We start from the raw sequence: 21,458 nt of genomic DNA, 5'->3' as shown, positions 1-21,458 counted from the left end.
AGAGAGCTAAGGTGTCTCAAGCACTGTTTGCAAAAGTTGCGGCAACCAAAAGCCAGGTAAAGTTCCCAGGGAGCAATGGCCTCCCTGTCCTGTGTGATTATTCCCCCTCCCTGGTTTTGATCTGTTTCTCTGTGAGTTACAATGAGCAGCTGGCCTGGTACCACAGCTCGGAGCTCCTTGCTGAGTCCAAAGGTAACCTCTCGTTACCCTTGACCAGGCAGGATTGAGAAGTGGCTTCCTGAGACGCATCTCTCCCTCTTCCTTGCCAGTGAGATGCTTTCGTTGTGTGTCCGTGGGTCTTGCGCGGCTCAGAAAGCATCAGGTTCATCAGTTCTTAGCTGGTGTGGACGTGGCAAAAGCTGTGAGCGAGCTCTATGTATTGCTGCCGAATTCATCTCAAGGCTTTGGTGTTTTGCAATTGCATGTGCTGTAACGAGGAACGCTGGGGTTCTGGTTTTTGCAAAAAAAATTAGTCAGACCCACTGGTGAGTCTGTGCACGGGAGGTGGGGCAGCACTGTCCAAGTCAAAAACAAAAATTAACCCCAACAAATTATGGTTATACAAGTTACATCCGAGAAAACATGTATGATCTTTGTGGAATACGATGGCTGCTTGGTTACCTGTGTGTGTGCATGCATATATATTGCATATTCAGTTTTAAACTTTGTTATGTGGTTTCCTATTCTGTTTTCTTCAACTGAAGAATTTCTGTCAAGTTTAGTGGCAGGAGAGGGAAATCAGCAAGCACTTGTTGGGTGTGATTATCGTAAGTGACATGTCTTCTGAGAAAGATCACCGGAGTATGCAAAAGCAGTGATTTAAGTGAGAATGTTCTCAAGAAGCAAGTAAAGGAAAAACATATAGAAAAATGGGAAAGACTAGAACCACGGTTATACCAACACTTGAAAGAAATGGTAAAGGCACCAATGCTTGCAACGTTGAATTTTCACATTAGATTAGAAGTTAAATGCACTTAGTTACTATTCCTTTACTTTTCTAAAATTGCTTCATAGAAAAATACAGTGTCTTCCAGGGAAAGCTGATAATGATCAGTTAGACCAATGTTTCTTGGGCCCTCAGCATTTTAGTGCTGGTTTTAACAGTCTTTAACTTTTGACTTCTGCGTTGTTCACATTTTGGAGTTTACTCCATTTCATTGTACAGAAAGGATGTTGTCTCTTAAGTTATATGCTGTAAGGAGCATTTAAAGGGATATTTTGGAAATGTTATATCAAAATGATTAAACTCAAGCTGTGGACTGTAAAAATTATAGCTTTATAGGCCACATGCCTGCCTACCCTTCAATCACTGTCAAAGTGATAATTTCTACAATAATATGTTTCTTTTATTGTTGGATTCTAAACACCAAGTGCTGTTTAAACATTAAACTGAATTGTTTATGTTAGTGCTGTACTCAGTGTGTCATACATCAGGCCACTATAATCTCCCATGGAATGTAAAAATTCTGTCATGAATCATGGCTTGTATATCGGAAATTACTGTAATTTTGATTGGAAATTACAGGGCTCTTGAAATGTTTCTAATTATGATAGAATGTTACAGCAGCTTCCAACCTGTGTGCTCCTCAGATGTCTTTATTTACATGTCAAGACTCAGGGTTAGAGAACTGTCCGTTTTCTACACCTTCCCCTTTCCATTGCAGATCTCTGCAAAACTAAGGTATGAAGCCAATCTATCGGTCCGCATAATTTTGATCTGATCTGATTTGTGTGATAGTGCATTTATTTAAGTGTGCAGTCTTAAAATTTCTAGGTGGGACAGCTCTTCTCATGCTGACTTTAAAAGGGACAGGTAATCAAAGTGAAGCACAAAAGCTTCCAGAGGATGCGGTGCAGTTTTTTTAGAGTATCGGTATAAAATTCAGATTTTGTACAAACTTTGCTACCAAGTATAGAAAACAAACGTCACCAAACACATAGTTCTTTTCCCTTTTATTATGGAGATTATGCCTGTATTCTCAGAAGTTATTTTTCTCCCACATTTAAGCAATGTAATGTTAATTTATGTATTAAGCAAGCTTTCAGGTCTGTAGTTAGCCAAAGCACCATTTGTTGTAGAAATCTACTTCACAGAAGTAACCTCTTAGGTAAACTGAATGTGTTGGGTCTTCTCTAACCAGTTGACTACTAGTCAGCCAATCAATAAGTTTTAAATATGTAGCAAAGCCACGTATATTAAAGGAGATATCTGTCTTGTAAAAATTCTGCATTGGAGCTTGTCAGCGGTACAGACAATTATTTCTTGGGGCAAAGAAGTCTCTCTTGCACAAAAAAAAGGCTTGTTCAGACATATTCTTTGAGAGAACCTCTCTTGAGAGAGGTCTGTTGTTGTTTTTTCATTTGGGGATATTGGTTTCCCGCTCAGAACTGGAAATCCTGGGATAATCACTTCCAGTTATACGAAAAAGTCTGGAGGACACATATTAGAAAATGATGCATTGGTTAACAGTTTTGTTGTTAAACATCACAAAAATTGAACGTTGCTGCTTTTGTCTTATTTTGGTTATAAAAATCTTGATTAACTGCTGAGTGTAGTCTGGACTTACGGTACAAACCCGTATGTGACCTAAAGCAGCTCTGCCAGTAGACAAAGGTAGATGTTTGCTGGAGGGCCTTTTTTTTTTAAGGAACTGATTCGGGTCAACATTAGATCGGGTGTCGAAGCAGCCAGCGTCTGCAAGGTGGCTGGGCTTGCCTGAGCCAGGAGACTGCAGATAATGTTCTGCTGACTAGAGCACTTTGTACAGAAGAGCTATTAAATGATGCGCTACAGAAGTTTCTATTTAGGTAGCACCGAGGTAAAAACCGAGCATCTTCCCTTGCGCTGTGTTAGTGCCTTTGGCAAGAGTTACCTGATTGATGGAGGGCCGCATATGGACCTGATGCTCAACAAACCAGCTGGCTGCAGGGGCTCGGTGCAGCAGAGGCCGTAGCGCAGGGCAGGGAAGAGGTGACGGGAGCAGGAGGAGATTGCAGTGGTATTAGTGAGACCATGCTCTGGCTTAGGTGAGCGATGATTTGCGTACTTGTAGTTTCATGGTGCACTTTGCTGGCGGCTTGTTGGCTTTCCCAAAGAAAAGGGACTATTTGGCACATGGGTTTGAACGAGTTTGGGGACTTAGCTAGAAGATTCCTTCAAACGTTGAATTCTTTTCCCGTATAGGAATGTATGCATCCTGTATATTTTTAAAATGTCTGTGTTTTTAAGGATTGATATATTATCTGCAGAATAAATTGAAATTCTGTTAAATTCAAAACCTATACTTTAAAGGTTACTGTGGTTATACTGAGGAGCTGAGGAAGATATTATAATTCAAATTGCTTGAATACATCATATCTTTAGGGAGTTTTAGAATTGTAATTGGCAAAACACCTAACGTCAGTATTTAAAATCTTAGATTTTTATTGCACGTTGTCTGCCCAATAGGTCTATGTATTTTTTTGGTAGGTTATGTTGAAAAGAGAGCTTTAGAAAAATACATGCAAATGGAAGACAGAAAGGTTTACCGAGTGCTTTGTGTCTGCTCCCAGGTTGTTGTTTTTTAGTGGTAGAACGGCAATACTAACAATATTGTTTATTAAAATTTAATCAGCACACCTGAATAAGTCAAAATGAAAAGAATCCACGCATATATAAATTTGTGTGTTATGCGTTACTTTTACAATTTAATCATATTGGGTTTTTATTAAATTTATAACCTGACAGACTGATTCGAGTAATTACGAAAGCACATTCTTAATTTCGTTATTTCAAACAAAAAAAAAGTTGATTTGTGTAATGATCATTAAGGCATCATGGTTCAGTAACTGTGCATTGGTTACAATGTTTTCATGTGGGAGCCAGGGATGAGTTTTTTTCTTGATGGTGACAGATGCTGAAATCTAATTTTATTCCATAAAAACAAACAAACAAAAAAACCCCAAACCTAAGAGCCCTGAGAGATAAGGCAAGTAGAGACTTGTAGTGCTCCTGTATGTTTGCTGTATTTTGAGAAGCTACATTTACATTAATGGCTTATCCTGAAAGCCTGTGGCCTGCACGTGCTAGTATGAAGTAGGGAAGAAAGCAAAACTTTGCTGAAAATCAGCTTATGTTGCTAAAGCTTTCTTAAATTTAGGAAATTACAGTTTGCAAAAACTGAAGTAATATCAACTTCCGTACCTCTGAGAGTCTGATGTGCTACAGTGTAAGGCCGTTAGCCTGCATTATTATACCTGAATAAGTTTACTTTATAGTGGAATAAATAGGTAAAACCGATACTTTTCTGCAGCGTCAATCCTGCCGATTGCTGTGCATGGCCAGGTAGGTGCCGAATGCCCTCCTTTCCCACCGAATCAAAATGCCTGTATGTTGAAGGCGAGACACTTGGCTCTCACAGAATCATGCTCCGATTTTAATTTTAGCATAAAACTAATGGAGTGCTACCCATACCTCCAGAAACCTCATCTAATTACGGAGAGTTTTGACCCGTTACTTCTGAGCTGTTGCACCATGTTGCCCAATTTCCTGTCCTTCTGTCCCCGTCTTTCACTTTGGTTAGGCAGTTAGCCCCTTGGAAATGAGTAGCTTTGCATGCAAAGCATGGAGGTAAAATCAGTGGTTCAGACCATTGCTAGAGACTCCAGCCCAAGCCATCAGGCAAGTATTTTGTGCCGTGGCATTTTACTAGAGGTGTTTGACTTTTTGCCTTAGTGTGCACCTGGAGCGTCCTCCGACAGGCTGCGTGGGGAGGCGCACCGGGTAGGCATTAGGCAGAGCATCTAACGCTCGTGAGTAGATGGGAAGGAGTTAAATGGGAAGGGAATGCTAAATGTTGGCACTAAAATTGCTTTTGGCATGCAAATACCATGCTTTTCCTGACATAAATATTTTCAGAATAGGCCATTAGAGTTCAGGTATATAAAACCCTGCTTTTACTGGAAATTTTAATGTTGTAGTAAACCCAGAGATTTATAGTGAAAAATTGATGTCTGTTATCTCACTTTTATCTTTTTAACCAGCAGTTTTATAAATGCTATATCTTTGATCTGGCTTTTTCCATCTAGAGAGTAAGCTATATACTCTAATAGGAAAGTCATTTTTAAACAGCTTCCCACACTGAACAAGCACGGTATTGTGGATCTGGCACGAAGATGTAACATGCCATTACCGCAGATATAGAACGATCTATTCAACAATTTTCCAGCGGGGGGAAGAGAAACCTTTTTATCACCAAGAGTAACCCTCTCATAACAATGTGGCTTTAAGAGGGGGGTCTTGAAATTTATTTCCAAAGCTGTTTCCTCGGGGCACTGCACCTCAGGCTGCCCCGGCGGGGTCCAGGCTGGGGGGCAGGCGGGGGCTCACTCCTTCACCCACCACCCCGCGTCTCCATCAAGTTGTCTCCCGCCTTTGTCTCCCTCAGAGCAGCTGAGTCACTTCCTGGGTTTAAATCTTGGCTTAAAAACCTTCTTTCCCCCCACCCTTGGTGTACAATGGATTGTCTGTGGAGCAGGGAGGGACACTGCACGGGGAGGCGAGAGGTGGAAACAAACCGTGCTCTGAGGTCTGCCGTTGTTTCATGGGTTCACCTGGAAATAAACCCCTCGCCCTCGTGGGAAGGCGAGATACAGTAGTTAGAAAACGTTAGCAGCAGAAGTACACCACACAACAGCCTCTTTTTTTTTTTTTTTAAACTTATTTTCCTCCCCCCTCCACTAGCCGGGGGTGATTGCTCTGGCAATGGAAGAGGTGCCATGAGCAGCAGGAGTCGGGACAGGATCGAGTGTCAGCAGGGATGGGAGAGGAAGAGTGTGAACTGAGAAAGCAAGATGGGCTTCTGCGCGCGATCAAGAATTGCCCCATAAAGCAGCGTGTCGTTCAGTGAAACTGTGAAACTTGGCAGATAGAGCTGATTTGTTTCTTTCACAAAATATCGTGTTGCAGAGTCATAGTGTGTTCTGTCTCACCCGGGTCAGAGGGAAGGAGATTTTCGGGTTTCTATTGCGGGAACAAAATGAATGCTTAGAGCACTCCAGGTCCTTCCTCCGCCCCATGTCTTAATTTCTTTTACAACATCTCTTTGCAGAAATAAATGTTAAAGCCTCAGGAAATTTCCTTAGGAATTTTTTTTACATTCTTTCTCAGAAAGGGGGTAGAAAAATTGAGTTCAGTTAACTCTCTTATCACTTGATCTGGGTAGACCTGGAGAAGGGCATTGATCTTGGCCGTATCCCACATTATTGGTATGACCTTGGTGGAATGGGTTGACTTCAGTGAATCTTGGGTTCCCGCTAGTAAAAAGTAGACAGCAACTTCTTGAATCAACAAAGATGCACTGAAGAGAAACCACCTTAAAATCTCCGAGGTGGTTCATATCAGTGTGCAATTGCCCACGGAAATCCGCATAGAGGGGGAAAAAAAGCATTAAAACCTGAAATAGTTCAAGTCAAAGAAAAAGGTACAGAATAGAAAATACTTAACTGGTAAGAGGATTATATTGACCTCTTCAAACAGCTCCTTGGGGCCGGGCAGCCCTTTCAACACGTAAGGCAAAGGCTGGATTCGTTGACACACCGACGAAAAAGAGTGCTTCCCGAGCGTGCTTTGCACATGGGGTCAAGTCAGCTCCGGCTAGAGTTTCCCGGCCAGGCGGGTGGCAGCACGAGCTGTTCAGACGCCGCTTACAGTCCGCGTAGAGGCCGTTTAAAGAACTGGTGGCAGCTTCAGGAAACGCTGTGTATTTGAGCCCTCAGGAGAGCTTCCCTGGAGGGATGCGGTGCACACCTGCCCTACCTTGGTCAGGAGTTAACGCTTAATGCCCTCACAGCCTCAGCCCTGCAGTGCATCCCTGGGAGGCGCCGGGGCTGGGACCGCTGAGCACCTGGCAGGATGCAGCCCCGCAGGTGGCCAGAAACAGCTAAGCGGGGTTCTTGGTTACATGGTTTTTGTCTGGTGGAAGGAGCGCAAACGTGTGGGAGAAACTAGGAGGAGTACAAGTTTAAGTCATTAAATGTACAAATGAAAGAAGAGAGCCAAGTAGCGAAAGCTCGTTACAAAATATAAAATTCTGTTAAAGCAGCAAGACGGCACAACATAAGGAATGTTTGGTACATGTTATTGAAACTGAAAAATCAGAGTATGGAATGAATTATAATTTAGCATAATCCATAATTTTACAGCTTTCATTTTGAATTATTTATCTTATATGATTTGATTAAAGATAAAACTGGCTGACAAGATCTTGAACATCTCTGCATGTCTTAATGACAAATGAAAAAAGTCCTCATTATAACTTCACCATTTTAAAATTTTTATTTGTATTGTTTCTATATAGCTCCCTTTTATTTTTAAAGCATATTTCAGATACGCATTGTGTACACACGATTCCATAACCCATCAGGCTTCAGTGTTGCCTCAGTACCTCTGATTCAGTAAATCAGATCATAGGCAGCATGCTGTCATATAATAAGGTGTCTGATCCTTATTACCAGTTTGTTGATGCACAGACTCCTTCAAATTGACCATTGCAACACATGGTTTCCCCTGAAACTAGCTGTGATAATTAGCGTGGCTCTAATGAGACAGAATGTCACTGATCTTGTGCTGAACTGTCGAGTATCGACGCTACGGATGGGAACTGTCAAAGCTTGCCATCTGTGACAGAGCTTGGCATATTCCATTTGCAAGGTAGAGCATGCTCAATAGACTGTTTTTAAACAAATGGTCCATTTCTTGATTAGGGCTCTGTGTTCTGTTACCGTAGAAGACTTTATATCATAGTTAAACTTTTTTCTTTTTTTTTCATTTTTTTGCTGGGGTAAGCTCGTTAGGAAATGAAAATGTTACTGATTCTGAAACCGGTGCCTTCAATCTTCTGTTAGCTTTTTGGGGAGCGGTCGGGGTTGCTGGTCATGTATTTATTCTTCTTCCTTCCCCCACTTATCTAAACGTAGTTATTCTAAGGCTAGCACTTCCACAAGGCTTTTATCTGTTTTTTTAAGCAGCGAGGGATAGGGATGGCGTAATTTTGAAGGGTAGCGGAACAAAAATTAAGAAGTCTTAGATGGCGCGCAGCGGGAGCACGTGCACCTGGGATGAAAGATTGAATCGGTCAGGAGAGTCGGGCGCCCAGGCTCCCGAGACCGGCCCTGCAAAATGCCGTGCAAAAAGTCCAGCGCTGCTTATCATTCCAAAATATGCTTTGTTGCTTTTTATTTCCTCCTTCTCTGGCAGACCACACAGGGCTTGTTCTGAAGAACATTTTCACTAATCTGATCAGGCAGCCAAATACGCCGGGAAAACTGCTTTAATGATCCCACTAATTACCTCAAGTCAATATGAACTGTATTATTAGACTGAGGGAAAATATTCCATTAGGTCTCCCCCTTGGGAGTTTCTCCGCTTTGTGATGTCACCGAAGCCTTCGCCCTCTCGCTTGTAATTAATTTTATTTACACACGCAGGCACGCACAAGGTCACACCTGCACAACCGGAGCTGGCCAGGGAGCTAGTGGCACTCAGGCTTAATCAGATCTGTCATAATTACCATTCTGCATGTTTCTGACACACGCTGTGAAATATTTCAATTTAACTGCCGCTACCAGCACAACCAGATGTAGTGTGAGTGTGGCTGCATTGGAAATATTATTCCTCAGGATAAACTCTCTCCTCCTCCTTTTTCCTCCCACCCCCTCTCCCTTTTACAGCTAATGTGGCACAGAAGCTGATGTATCCTGTAAATCTTGAATGCAGCGCTAGATTGATAACAGCAGATTAGACAGTTTAACCACAAACAGCTTGTTCATTTTTCACAAATGAAAACCACATGTGGTGTAACTAAAATTTCAGGCTTCTTTTTTTTTCCCCCCCTCCTCTTTGGTTGTTGTTTCCTTTTGTGTGTGCATGTGTGTGCACGCGCGCGTGTTAAGGTCTGCCTTTCACTGTAAAGGAGCGAAATGAAAGAGTAAACATATAGGGGGAAGGAGACACCGCCGTCTTTGGAGATTATTTCTCCATGACCTTTATTAAAAACCTTCCTTGCTTTGGCAAAGAAATCAGATATCGCATGGGGGTTTTGTCTCTCACTCTGAGACTTTCCAATCTCTGCGTTTTATGCCCACTTATTAAAGAAGTCATCCTACTGTGCTGTTTTTCAAAGTAACATGCCAGCAAACACCTCGCTTTAAGAAGAGCTTCTAACCAAAACTGCAGTCTTCACTGCCACCTGAATTTAGCAGAAATAAAATTTTCTGCTAAAATTTTTCACCAGGAATTTTGTCTCTTCGCTAACTCTTCCCTTTACCTCTTCCTTTGGGGAAAAGGTTTTTTTTTAAAAATAGAATCATCAAAGTGTCTAGAATTTTGGCAAATGGAAAACTGATTTTTTTTTTTTTAATGAAAACATTCCAGTATTTCTTATGAAAACAGATTATGGTTAGTTTTTAGGAAACTAAATGTCTGTGAATTGTTTTGCTTTTTTCATAAATCCATTTTTTCAGTTAAATTGTTCAGTTTGCCCTAACTAAATAGTCTTCAATATTTAGTGAAGTGGGTTTTTTTAACCATCTACTCTTTAGTAGATCACTGTTGGCTACTTTTCCTACACAGAGAAAAAATTAATGCAATTTTGATAGAAAGTTTTAATTATAAGGTTCTATAACAATTCTTACAGCAAGGAGAAAAATGTAGGTGTGCAGAATGCAACTGAGCAGATTCCCCAAAAGCTGTTGCAGGTGTTGTCAGGTGAGAGGAGTGGTGCAGTGTATCTGATAGAAATTCATCAAATCTAATCTCTAATAAGGCTTCCAGGGGAGGTTTAAAAAAAAAAGTAGCTTTAGCAGGAGATTGTTTTATCCATTGCCAGTGGTTTGTGATGCAGTGGCAATATTGAAAGTGCAGGGGACAGGGAACTGAGACTCAGTGTTCAAAGTCAGTCAGAAGGTGGTGAGCAGGATAGTTTTTTGAAAGCCACCGAAGGCACAGTTTGTAGCAGAAAATTTGGCTACATAGATGGCCCCCCAGACTGATGCAGAGAGGGTTAAAGACCCGTGCTCGTACTGCTTGGCCAGCAGCTACTGACTACATTACCAGTCCCCTAGAGCTGAGCTGGAGTAGGTCGGAGTAGGTGTGCCATCAACGCCCCTTGCTGCACGACAGTGCCACCTCCGTTACTGACTCCCCTGGGGTCCGTGCAGACCCCGAACAAAGGGGAAATCTTGTCCTGGAGGTGCAGCCGAAGCCCTGGAGGTCCTATGGCTGCAGATGTCTCAAAAATGAGTCTGGAGTAAGGCGAAGAGGAGGGCAGGAAGGGCTCGCATTGGAAGAGATAATGCTGAAATGAACCGTCAGGATTCTTGCAAGGGTCTGGAAATCCAGCTCTTGTTTCTTCACAAAACTATTCAAAAAATGTCATGCCGTCGGGAAGCACCGGATTGCCTAAAGAAAAAAAGCGCGGCACCCCCTCCCACCTCCTTTGATTCTTTTATTTTTAGTTTTCCTTTCTTAGGTAGAGGTGTTTCGGTTCCTACACTCCAGATGCGTGAATCAGCTCTTCCCCAGGCAGCACCTGCTGTCTGCCTGACAAGGGGTGCTGTTTCTGGCAGGATGGATTTTCTTAATCTCTCTTCCCGCTTTCTGTATCCTCACCTTCTGTTTTGTTTTCCTCTCGCCACCTTCACTAACTCCTCTCGGTATAGCTCTCCTCTTAGCCCTTCTTTGACTTTTTCCTACCCCATTCCTCTCCTGTATACACCCTCACCACCCACTCGTGCTCCATCTGCCCCTTTCTCCTGTCCTCCTGCTGTCTCCTGCGTGCCGGAGCTGCGCCTAGGACATCCCACCCCAGGTGCATCCCCCCCTCACGCAGTCACTTTTGGGCTTTTGCTGGGTGGTGGGGAGCCGAGGGCTGGTCGCCACCACTGCCGGCTTCGTGGGTGAAACATCGTTCCTTTCCCCACGTGGCGACATGGATTTAGCTGAGAAAAGAGCCGTGTTCTTGATTTCTCAGGTTGCTTGTGCCTGCTCTGGGCAGATCACTGATCCAGGAGGCTTTTGAAGGTTCCATGTATCAGTGTTTTAACATGAAGAAACTAAAGCACTGTTAAAAAAAAAAAAAAAAAAAGAGGAAAGGTCTGAGCGAGCTGTACGAGAGTTAATGACGTACGGAAATGAAAACAAAGCTGTAGTGTCAGAGCCGAGAGGGAGGCTGAGGAGGTAGCGAGCAGCCCTTGGTTCCCGGCAATGGGGGAAGCAGGGTACCAAGTAAACAGCGCAGAAAACAAAAGTGAGCTCAACCCGTAACTAAACAGGAATGACAGTGTAAAATTCCTCCTGAAAAAATGAGAGCCGCTAAACACGTTACTGCAAAGAATAAAGGCATCTTCTGCAAACACAAATATACAGTAACAGTCCGAGAAGCGGTTTGTTAAAGGAGTGACCGATTACAATTCAGGCAAAGGAAGGAGTAGGAAATAATAGATAAGTGTTTTCTCAATTAATGTTAAACTGGATAATTCAAAACACGCAGCACCTGAAAGAATGTTACAGCATTTCTAGGTGCAAGGTGAGAAAGGAGACAATGTTTTGTTCCAGATATTTTTTGATTTCACTATTCCTAATAATTTCTCATTGTGTCCATTTTTTTATTTTCCTCAAATTTAGCCTCTAAGTCAAACTTCAGATTTTTGGTTACAAATTACCCCAAACTGTTGGCATATAACGAATAGACTAGGGCAAGCACACAGCTAGCTAAGTGTGGAAAAATTCCAATTTGCAAATATTTATCTCATTCCAAATCTGCCAAATTTTATCTGAATCCACATTGTTATTCAGTGGTCATCTCATTTTTATTCCTGTGCAGTGTCATGTTCCTTTACTTCAGGATGGCATCTGAGAAGCAAATGATAATAGTTTTCAGGATCTTTGTGAAGTAAAGGCGTTTGGACTGAGTGGTTCTTCACAGAATTCCCTGAAGTTTTGGACCCCAACTGAGCAAGATTTGCACACCTATCAGTTACATCTATGGGTTTACTTAGGTGACTAGGTATTTTGCTGAGCCAGGTGCTTAACATCTCTAGTATATGTAACATGCAAGAGAAAGCTCTACGGATATAGGAACTTTCCACTGTTTATATAAAAACAGTTATTTCAAAAAAAAGCTATGAAGGGCTTAAATGAGATTCTTTTTTTATTTTTGCTTTGGGGCAGCCAGTTTGCTTCACCTCTAAGAAATTATTTGCTACTCTTATTTAGTATGAGGAGAGAGTCTAACTAAAGGGATTGATCCTTTTCATCTGGGGAAAGGGGACGGGACGGAGGGATGGGGGCAGGAAGAAGTGTGCCTGCTCCATGCAGCGCCTGATTTAAGGGCAGAAGCTGCTGCCTGGAAATATGGCTTGGGCTGGGGCTCAGCTTAGCTGGCACTTCTCGAGGCTGGTGAGGAAAAGTCACACCAAGCACTGCTTTCTCTAGGAGCTTTTCCCTTGTGGCTGTTCTTGTCCCTAACCTGATGGCAAACTACCTGAAAACAGTCCTGTGTTGGTTCCCACCCTTGGCTAACCAGGAGGGAGAAACCCGATCTCTCCAGCTTCCCTTTTGATCCAACTTTCCTATTCTTTTAAGTCTGTGCCCCAAGCAACTGTGCTACAAGTAAGGGTGTTTGAGCTTTCTAAGGGCTTCACTGGCTTTATTTTTCCATGGGTGAGATATATGCTTCTGGCTGCTCCCTTCTCATTTGCTTGGAGGTTTGTGTCTTTCACAGGTGTGGATTTTGAAGATTTTTTTAAACTGCATTGAGGTAATGGGCATTACTAATTTTCTGACTGTTTCTGTGGTTAACAAAATCAGGAGGAAAGTTAGGGAAAAGTTTCTTTCCAATTTCCTTAAGACTCTCCTCACCCTTGGCATCATCAGAGTGTTAAGCATTCTTCACTATGAAACTGAGAGCCACAGAAGCCAGCTGAACTGCAAGAGACAAGTTAAAAGAAATTTTCTCAGAATATTTAAATGTCTAATTCGAATTTATATGAAAACATTTAGTTAGGCTGTAAAATGTGAAGGGATGTCTGAGAACGGATTTGAGCTGTGTATGTTTTGGAATGATGTCGCTTGTTGGAACATCTTGTCAGCTGAACTGAATTTACAATGAAGTCCAAATATCTATGAGTCTGTGATTCCTCAGTGTGTGGTAGATCTTCCCCTGATCCAAAATGAATTCTGGAAAGAAAAAGCATATGACAAGAAGCCATGGATTTAAATTACTCCCTCTGGGAAATTATAATCTTTAAAAAAAAAAAAATCTAAAAAAGTGATACACACACATATAAGTAATTATGGAGGTGACGCTTTGGCCCTATGGCCTTTTTACTGGAGGTCTTTCCCCCAAAGCAAATGTTAGCTCTGTAAGCAACATAATAATAAACATTTGCTGTTCACTTGTAAATTGATAGTAGTAAAAAAGATTTTTTAAATTGCCAGGCTCTTTCTATTAAAGACTCTTCTCTAACTAAACTGCAGATATAGCTGCCATACAAAAATTGATTGCATGTTTAAGAATAAATAAATATGGGCTGTTAAGGGTCGTGGTTAGATTTAGGGTTGTATTTACTTTCAAGGGAAGCATTGGTATTGCAGTGAAATCAGTACTTCTCTCTACTTAAATAAAAGATAAAGGGCCATATATTACCAGTCACTCTCTGTGAAACCCACTGACCCATTTTATATGCCTGTACTATAAAAAGTAATGTACCAGACTAAGACTTATTTGGTAATTAGCAGTTGTTTTTTCTTGTTTAGATGATTTTTTTATTGTTAAGTCCATTTTTGTCAGACGTATCTTGCGGTTACAATGCCAGTTGAATCATGTGTGCAAAAGAGGAAGGATCTGGAGTGGAGGAAGGCAGAGTAAAGCTTCACCCACTGTTTTTTTGCATCTATTACTTTTTTTTCCTTCTTTTTACATATGAATGTACTTGCGTTTTATGTAAGGTTTTCAAAGGCATGCATATTATGTTTTTGATTAGGGCTTGTGCCTATCTATCATTGCTAGGCAATTGAAGGCAATACTGTAAAAAAGATACATTTGAACGAGGGAAAGGAAAGGTGGAGGAGCTGAGAGCAGAGAAACTGAGCTTGGGAGAAGCCCTTCATTTATATTATTCAATTGCCTCTGTACTCAACTAAAAAGTAATGATACTTATGTTTTCAGTCAGTTTTAGAGTTACAGGTTAGTTTTTTTCTTTCCATGAGCTGGTGGTACGTCTCAAGTGCTCATACACAGGGGAACGTACCCACCAGTTTTGATACAGCCTCAGACCTTAATCCGACACGTTTTTCGGTAGCGCTGGCTCTTAGCCACTCACCGTGTCTCTGGGTAGAAGGAGAGGTCTAATACAACAGACAAGACTGTGGGATCAGGGCCGCAGCTCTCCAGGTCATTTTGTTTCTCTACTTGTTTGCTGCTTGTCATTGAATTTTAGAGGTTGCTTTAGCAAGTTTCCTTTTCCTATTTATTTGTTTGGATGTTTACAAGAATAGAAATACGTATTTAATCTTTAAGTGCTGCAGCTAGAGAGGAGAAAAGGCAGAGAGAAGAAGAGACATTAGGAATTCTTTTCCCTTAAAATATCACCAAAAAATTGTGGTGGAATACTATCAGTACCACAGGTAGCTGTTTGGTAATTTGTTTTTCACAACCCGGAGAAGAGGTGGAGGTAACATCCAGACAGGTGGTGCAGCGGAATAATAGGTTGGATAAGAAATTTAAGGAAATGGCATAATCTGTTTCAGTATTCTTCAAAGGAAGTTCTTTCTGCTAGTGAAGTTTACCTTTCTTCTGAAAAGCCCTATGAGGTTGTGGGGTTTTCAGTTTGTTTGTTTTGCTAAATCTCCTCTATTATGATAGCAGATAAAGATTTACTTAAAATTCACATCTGGCTTCCCCCTTCAATGTTCTAGTAATGAAAGCCAGTAAAATAGATAAACCAGAAATATCTGGAGATAAAGGGCAGCTTCAGGTTTCAAACTTTCTCTGATTTAGGGGAATGCTCAAAGGCAAAGCCTGAAATTTAAGGCTGATTAATGTAAATAAAATACTAAGGCAACCATCTTTCTGGGGACACTTACTATCACTTTAGGCCACGTCTCAAGAAGAAGCATTCATATTCTGGTATCTCTATTCATCTTCTGGAACAGGCCGAAAACCAGCTTTTGCTTCTTGAATTAAAGATACACAGTTTTGTGAGCAAAACGGGGAAATCCCAAAGTACTGAACACTCACAGCAGTTTTTAAAATTACTCGAAAGTATGTGCCTCGCAAGTCCATTCTTAAAATTACTTGAAAATATAAGGTAAATTGAAAAGATTTTCACTAACTAATGTGTTGTTAGGTATCAAAAGCTACTAATTCTGGTAGATCATCAGTTTTCCTAAAATTTTATTAAAATATCCAGTAGCCCTTCTTTTAATAGACTTCAGTTCTTCTGTGAAGCATTTAGGTCTATTCAGCTTTGCATAGGAGATAACCAGGACAATATATGTTTTTTAGGAAGGATAAACCTGCAGTCAAAATAAATTTTCCTGCAGTCAGGAAATTCCAGAAGAACATTTAAGGCTAAAAAGGACTGCTTGCATCATCTAGGCTTGTTCCCATGTCTGAACGCACAGGTGTTTCACCCAGAAAGAAGTCAGATTTAAGTAATCTCAGCCTGAAAATGGATTTTGAATTAAATGCTCTGTGCTTACCCTGCGGTGGGTGTTTCCTACTGTATTTTTCCAGATAATACAAATGTAACGCGAACCACGTTTCCCAGATAAATTAAAGCGGCGTCCATTGTTACTTATTTGTCGTATTTGTTTGTGCTGAAGTGACACTTGTTTATTTTGCTTCTCAGTGCCACATGCATGAGCTTAGTGATTCAGAACTCCCTGAATTTTTGATCCTGTTGAATACTGTCAGAAATCTCAGTTGAAGGGTTTAATGTGTTTTCCAGTCAATGTGTAGGGGAAATTTGGCCTTATCAATTTAAATGCTGGAGATCCTTTCATTGCATTATGGAAGAATCTTCTCTAAGCAGAGATTATTCTTAAGAACTTCATAACATTTAAAGGTTAATATGTTAGGTAAAGAACAATATCTTAAGACAAACATTTTTATTACAGGACATGAAGGGATAGTTCTGATTAAATTACATGATTATTTGAATGGGAAAGAAGACAAAGTGCATCATTTCTTGCCCTCAACTTTAATGCCTTTAATCAAATAATGACCTTCTGGAAATAGTTAATTTTAAGCATTTGGAAAGATCAATACCACTTTGCCACCAAAAAATGGCCCAGATGATGAAATTTGATGTATTTAAAGTGCCATTTCACCCTTTTAACCTAGTAAATAATTTAAAATGCTTTCAGTACTCCTTTGCTACCATTATGTATCTCGTTCAAAGTATTATGACTTTTCCAAAAGCAACCTTTCTGTACAGTGAGCAGCTTACAAGTTTAATACTAAAGACTAAGACTATATGCATATACTGTAGTGGTGATGTCAGCCTTTTTTCTTCTGTTTTATACGTGGATTCTGTTTTGAAAAGGAATGGAAATATCTGTGGTGAATGCAGCCATTTGGAACAAAAATGAGATTTGTAAAGCGAGTCGGATGGCTTTTGAAGGGGAAAAAGTCAATATTTAAAGTTTACTTCATGAGTTCTTTTCCTTTGTTTTGTCTATAAGCTTTTGTGTTAAAGGTGAAGGATTTGGGTTGCTCAGACAATTAAGAGCCCATTTTACCAAGTGTGATTTCATATCTGTGTTCTATAAACTGGAGTGCCTTCAGCATTGTAAATAAAAAAAAAATGCCCTTTATTAGCATGTTTGTGGGCAGATTAAAAGCAGTCTTCATTAGCATAAGTAACACTTACAGATTCTTTTAAAAGTAGAAAATTATTTGCTGAATGATAAATTGCTAGCTTTATAGTTAGTTGCTGAAAATGCGCTCATTCAAAATGCCTACTTTAGTTTAGTCTACAATACTCAATTTTTTTGAGTTAGAAGTACTGTTTAATGGATTATGTACTTTGTTCACAGTAGATGCTGAAATGCAATTCACACTTTCTGCTAAAATGTTTGTATCAAATACCTCCCTATTCAGACTGATTTAACACCATATATTTTTATTGTACTATATGTCCCAGAGAATGATACAAAATAATCTTAGATATACTATACCAGAGAAAAACTGTTCATATCTTAGCATTGATACTCTAAAATGTTTTGCCGCCTTAGATTCAAATTACAGCTCTCTTAAAAAATGATGGAGTCTTTGTTAGTTATTATGTAAGAAATATTCATCATTTGGCAAATTATTATCACTATAACAAATTCACCAAACAAAAGAGTTCACTTGCTTCACCTTGAAGCCCTTTCTTCCCAGACTAGATGTGTTTGTTGCTGATTTGAAAAGCTGTGCCCAGAAAACATCTTTCATGATTGTAATGCTACCCTCTTTGATCTAGTTAGGGTTGGTATTTACACCTTAAGTGCAGATTTCAATTATCTTTTTTTTTTCTTTTAATAAGAAAGATACCAGAATGGAAGAATAGTTTGTTAGAAACTCTACATGAAAGAGCAGATGATTTTATTTAAACACAGCACAGGTCAGACTGAATAAAATAGCATTTGGATACATAGATAAAATGCATAGATGCTTTCTTTAAAATAAGCATGCTCATGGGTCTTGCAGAGTCTAATGTTTGGCAGTTATCCTCTTTGCGCTTTTCCTGCAATAGTTTGGCAGTTCGGCTTTCACAGGTTTTTCCCCTCTAATGTCTTATGTTTCTTTACTAAATCCCTATCAGAAAACCAGACAGAAGACTCTTATTTATTTTAAATATCTTAGGTTTAGCATCTTTTTTTTTTTTCACCATTTTCTTGCTTACTGTAGCAAGACCTTTGCAGATGGTACTTGGTTACTTGAAAGTGCATAACAGTATTTTCTTTGTAGCAGATGGATTTAAGACTTTTAGTTCCCAATAAATGTAGGTTTACAATACATAACTTTACAGGATTTGTGTTGTATATAACAGGTTTGAACATATTATCTCGGAATTCATCTGCATGGCATTTTCAGCTTATCCAGGGCCCATGCCAGTATTTTAAGTAATAGGGAGAGCATAGTGATTGATAGCAGCTAAAGGCATGCTTTTGAATAGAAACAAAGGGTTTAGAACAGAAGGTGTCAAATTAAACTTTGTCAGTTTGAAAAGTAGTAACATCCTGAAAGTTCTCCAAACATAATTACATGTGGCTAATGTTTATATTTTGCTTTGTACTCTCTTTATATTCAGTGTAATGTTGCCTGGCAAATTTACTCTGTTTTAAAATCAAGGTTGTTCCCAATGTCGTTGCAGAGTTTTGGGGGGTTTGCCTTGCTGCATAGATATATCGGCTTAATTATTTTAAGGCTGGTTTTTTAATGATGTACTATATATGCTGTATAAACCAGTTGTGATCTGATCTGAGTTATAACTATTTATAAACTATATATAGTTACATAACTATATTTAAAGACATGAAAAAACAGTGGTCCGAGCCCTCCTTCAGAATAAATTTTCTGAACTAGACAGAAATTGCTCTAGACTTAAATGAGTGTAAGAGGAGAAAAATCAGCCTTGTTAGGTTCACTTGTCAATTCAACTGCATTAACTACAGCAGTTCATACTTCTTTAGATCAAATGGAAACAAAACTTACAAATTTTACGTAACTTAAAATTCACCATTGGAAAAGTCTGTATGATTACTTTTCCTAAAATTTACAAAAACATTTCATACATTCTCATTTAGTTGACTTTTATGAATGGCCTTTATGACAGATACAGAATTCTGAACCTAAAACTAAGCGAAATAATTATGGTTTTGTTTGTTTGCTTTGAACCGAAAGAAAGCATATTGGTATGAAGTTTGTAGTCTCCTAACAAAGTAAACGCCTATAGCCTCTGTAACTACCCATTCACTATCTCTCCTGAGAATATTTCTGAGATCAACTTTCATAAATATTTCCAGAAATAAACCATGAAGAGCAAAAAATTGTTTCTATCCTTGTAATTTTAGAATAATTCAGTTGGTTGTTTCCACGTTGCCCATCATATGTTTCATCAGAGTATGTCTACTTCTTTAAAAACGTGAAGAACCCAGTGGAAAAGAGACATTTTGGGAGAATAGCAGTCTATTCTGTGTACCGTGTCAGAAGCGTCTGATTTCAGTATCTCAAAATCACTGCTTCCCTGAAAGGCTAGCAGAGACATGCTTCAGGTTACAATTCATCAAATCACTTTTAGATAAGGAATTAGAAGTATTATTTCAGTGCAAAAGTTGATAGAAAAACACTGGAAATATGTTAGTCGTCAGTAATTAATAAAAATAAGGTCTGATCTAGTAAATATAGAAACAGAAAAGACAGTAAGGGGAGAAGGAATTTCTTAGTTAACAAAAACTGTTGTTGTGAAATATGTTTAATCATCATAAAATGTGATTGCTTAGGAATTATTTTTACTACTGGACTTTTGAAAAGAGTTTCTACTGTCTTTTTTCAAAAAAAATCTGTGATTCACATGGTCACCAGACAAAATATATGCAGCTTCTAAATGCGTGGTACAATTTCTTTTCCAGTCTGTCTGTATACCTTAGAGAGCTATCATGGGAGGGGACAGGTTGTCTTGTCTTTTTTTTACTTTCACTGAACTGCCATGATAGTCAGCTCTGCTCTCTGTTTTACCACCGTTAGAAAGAGGACCAACAGTTTCAATGTGAAGCAGTGCAGACTCCAGACAACTAAAGGACAATTTTTATGACAATTTTTATGCTTCGAGGCAGGCTGGTTTGGTTGGTTTTTTTTTTTTTTTTTTTTTTTTTTTTTTTAATTAAAAATTTTATAACTGCATTTCAATTAAAAAATCTAGATTTGTTTCTCTTCATCATCTTCTTCCCTCCATCCCCAACAAACTACCTATATTTTCTGATTGCACGACTTTTAACTTGCTGCAGAAAACTAATGTTGCCGTCGAGCATAATCCAGCACGTATCCCCGTGGAAGCAAGGTGGGCAAAGAACCACGAGCAACGTGTTGATTTTGTGAGGGGCAGGGAGAGTTCATACATTAACCTTCTAACGTGTCCCAGGGCACCTTAGCATGGGGAGGGAGAATTCACAGACCCTTGCTACTGTTTTAAAATCATGCTGGGACAGGCTGCACGTTGTGTGCTCTATATGAAGGCGTTTGGCCCTGCTTGCTAAGCCCTGGGGCAATACTCGGCATCCACCCTTAGCACATGGTCAAGGAGTGGGGTGCGCTCCATCCCCGGGGTGCAAGGGGGCCCTTCTGCTGCCGCTGCTCTCCTCCCTCTCCCCTCCCTCCCTAGCACACCTAGTGAGCACCTGGCGGATTTTGGCCCCATTTAAATTTTTGCTTTCTCAACCCTGCTATCACCATCTCTCTAACATTTGTCATTCTGATTATTTCTATTTCTCGGGGGCATTTTCTCCTGTGTCATTTGTTCAGTTTTCCACTTATATCCAAGAGAATATACTTCAAATTTTTATACACACCTCACTAAATATTTTTGTATACAATATGAATGCATTAAGATTATTTGTTTACTTTCACCTCTTCCTATCGTGGCAATATTTTTACACTGCATTTATTAACTGCTAGCTAAAGATACGAATGTCTTCAAGAAAATATATATCTATATTGTATCTATGTATCTATTGTATCTAGTAGTAAACTAGTCTGGATAAACCATTTTTCAACTACCGGTACATATAAAAAGGATCTAAAAGCTTCTGTACATTTATATTATTTGTTGATTCAATAAAATGTCACATTATCTTTCTTACAGCATTAAGAAATAAAATTGCGTGGACCTAGTTTTGAAAACAGATCCTTGAAGCTAAAAGAAAGGAAGTATGCATGTTTTATACATGTAATATTTTGTTTCTAAATTTTAATATACCAAAAAATTGCTGCTGATGCAAACTGCGCTAGCTAGAGTTTGAACTCTTCTTTTAAAACTACCAGCGCGCAATTAAGAAAAAAATCCTCAATTAAATTTTAAGAAGACATAAGAAAACAGTTGTTAAATTTTCAAGATGAACTTGTTTGTCTCCTTCAGAAGCAAATTAGCAACCACTGCGGTTCTTGCAGGGGATTCTGTAGCCGACCGACTTCATCGCATGTATCCCAAAGCCATGTCTAAATTAGAGTAGGTACACTCTTAGGCAACTTGCTGTCCTGTGATCTGGAAATGGTATGAAGGGTATACCAGAAGCTTGAGCATATCTTGCTCCCCACCCCAAGCCCTAATAATGTATGTAAAACTGAGAGACTGTTTTTTTCTGGGTCTGTGAGAAAAATCCTGAAACAGATAATCATCTGTCACTTGAAGTAAGTTCACCTGCAGAGGCACCT

The 21,458-nt window shown here is 39.6% G+C and overlaps 1 protein-coding gene across 1 annotated transcript in view; it reads left to right on the top strand.

Annotated features, from left to right (window-relative positions):
• SATB1 (SATB homeobox 1) overlaps positions 1–21,458 on the top strand; it is a 75,374-nt gene that overhangs the window by 48,150 nt on the left and 5,766 nt on the right. The window contains exon 9 of the mRNA XM_009329516.1: positions 3–56. Within this exon, the coding sequence (XP_009327791.1) occupies positions 3–56 (54 nt within the window). The remainder of the gene's footprint in view (positions 1–2; positions 57–21,458) is intronic.

This window comes from Pygoscelis adeliae, unplaced genomic scaffold, assembly GCF_000699105.1.
Source record: "Pygoscelis adeliae isolate BGI_AS28 unplaced genomic scaffold, ASM69910v1 Scaffold8, whole genome shotgun sequence".
NCBI classification, from domain to species: Eukaryota; Metazoa; Chordata; class Aves; order Sphenisciformes; family Spheniscidae; genus Pygoscelis; species Pygoscelis adeliae.
The sequence above is the reverse complement of the archived record's forward strand: the minus strand, read 5'-3'. Positions and strand labels throughout refer to the sequence as shown.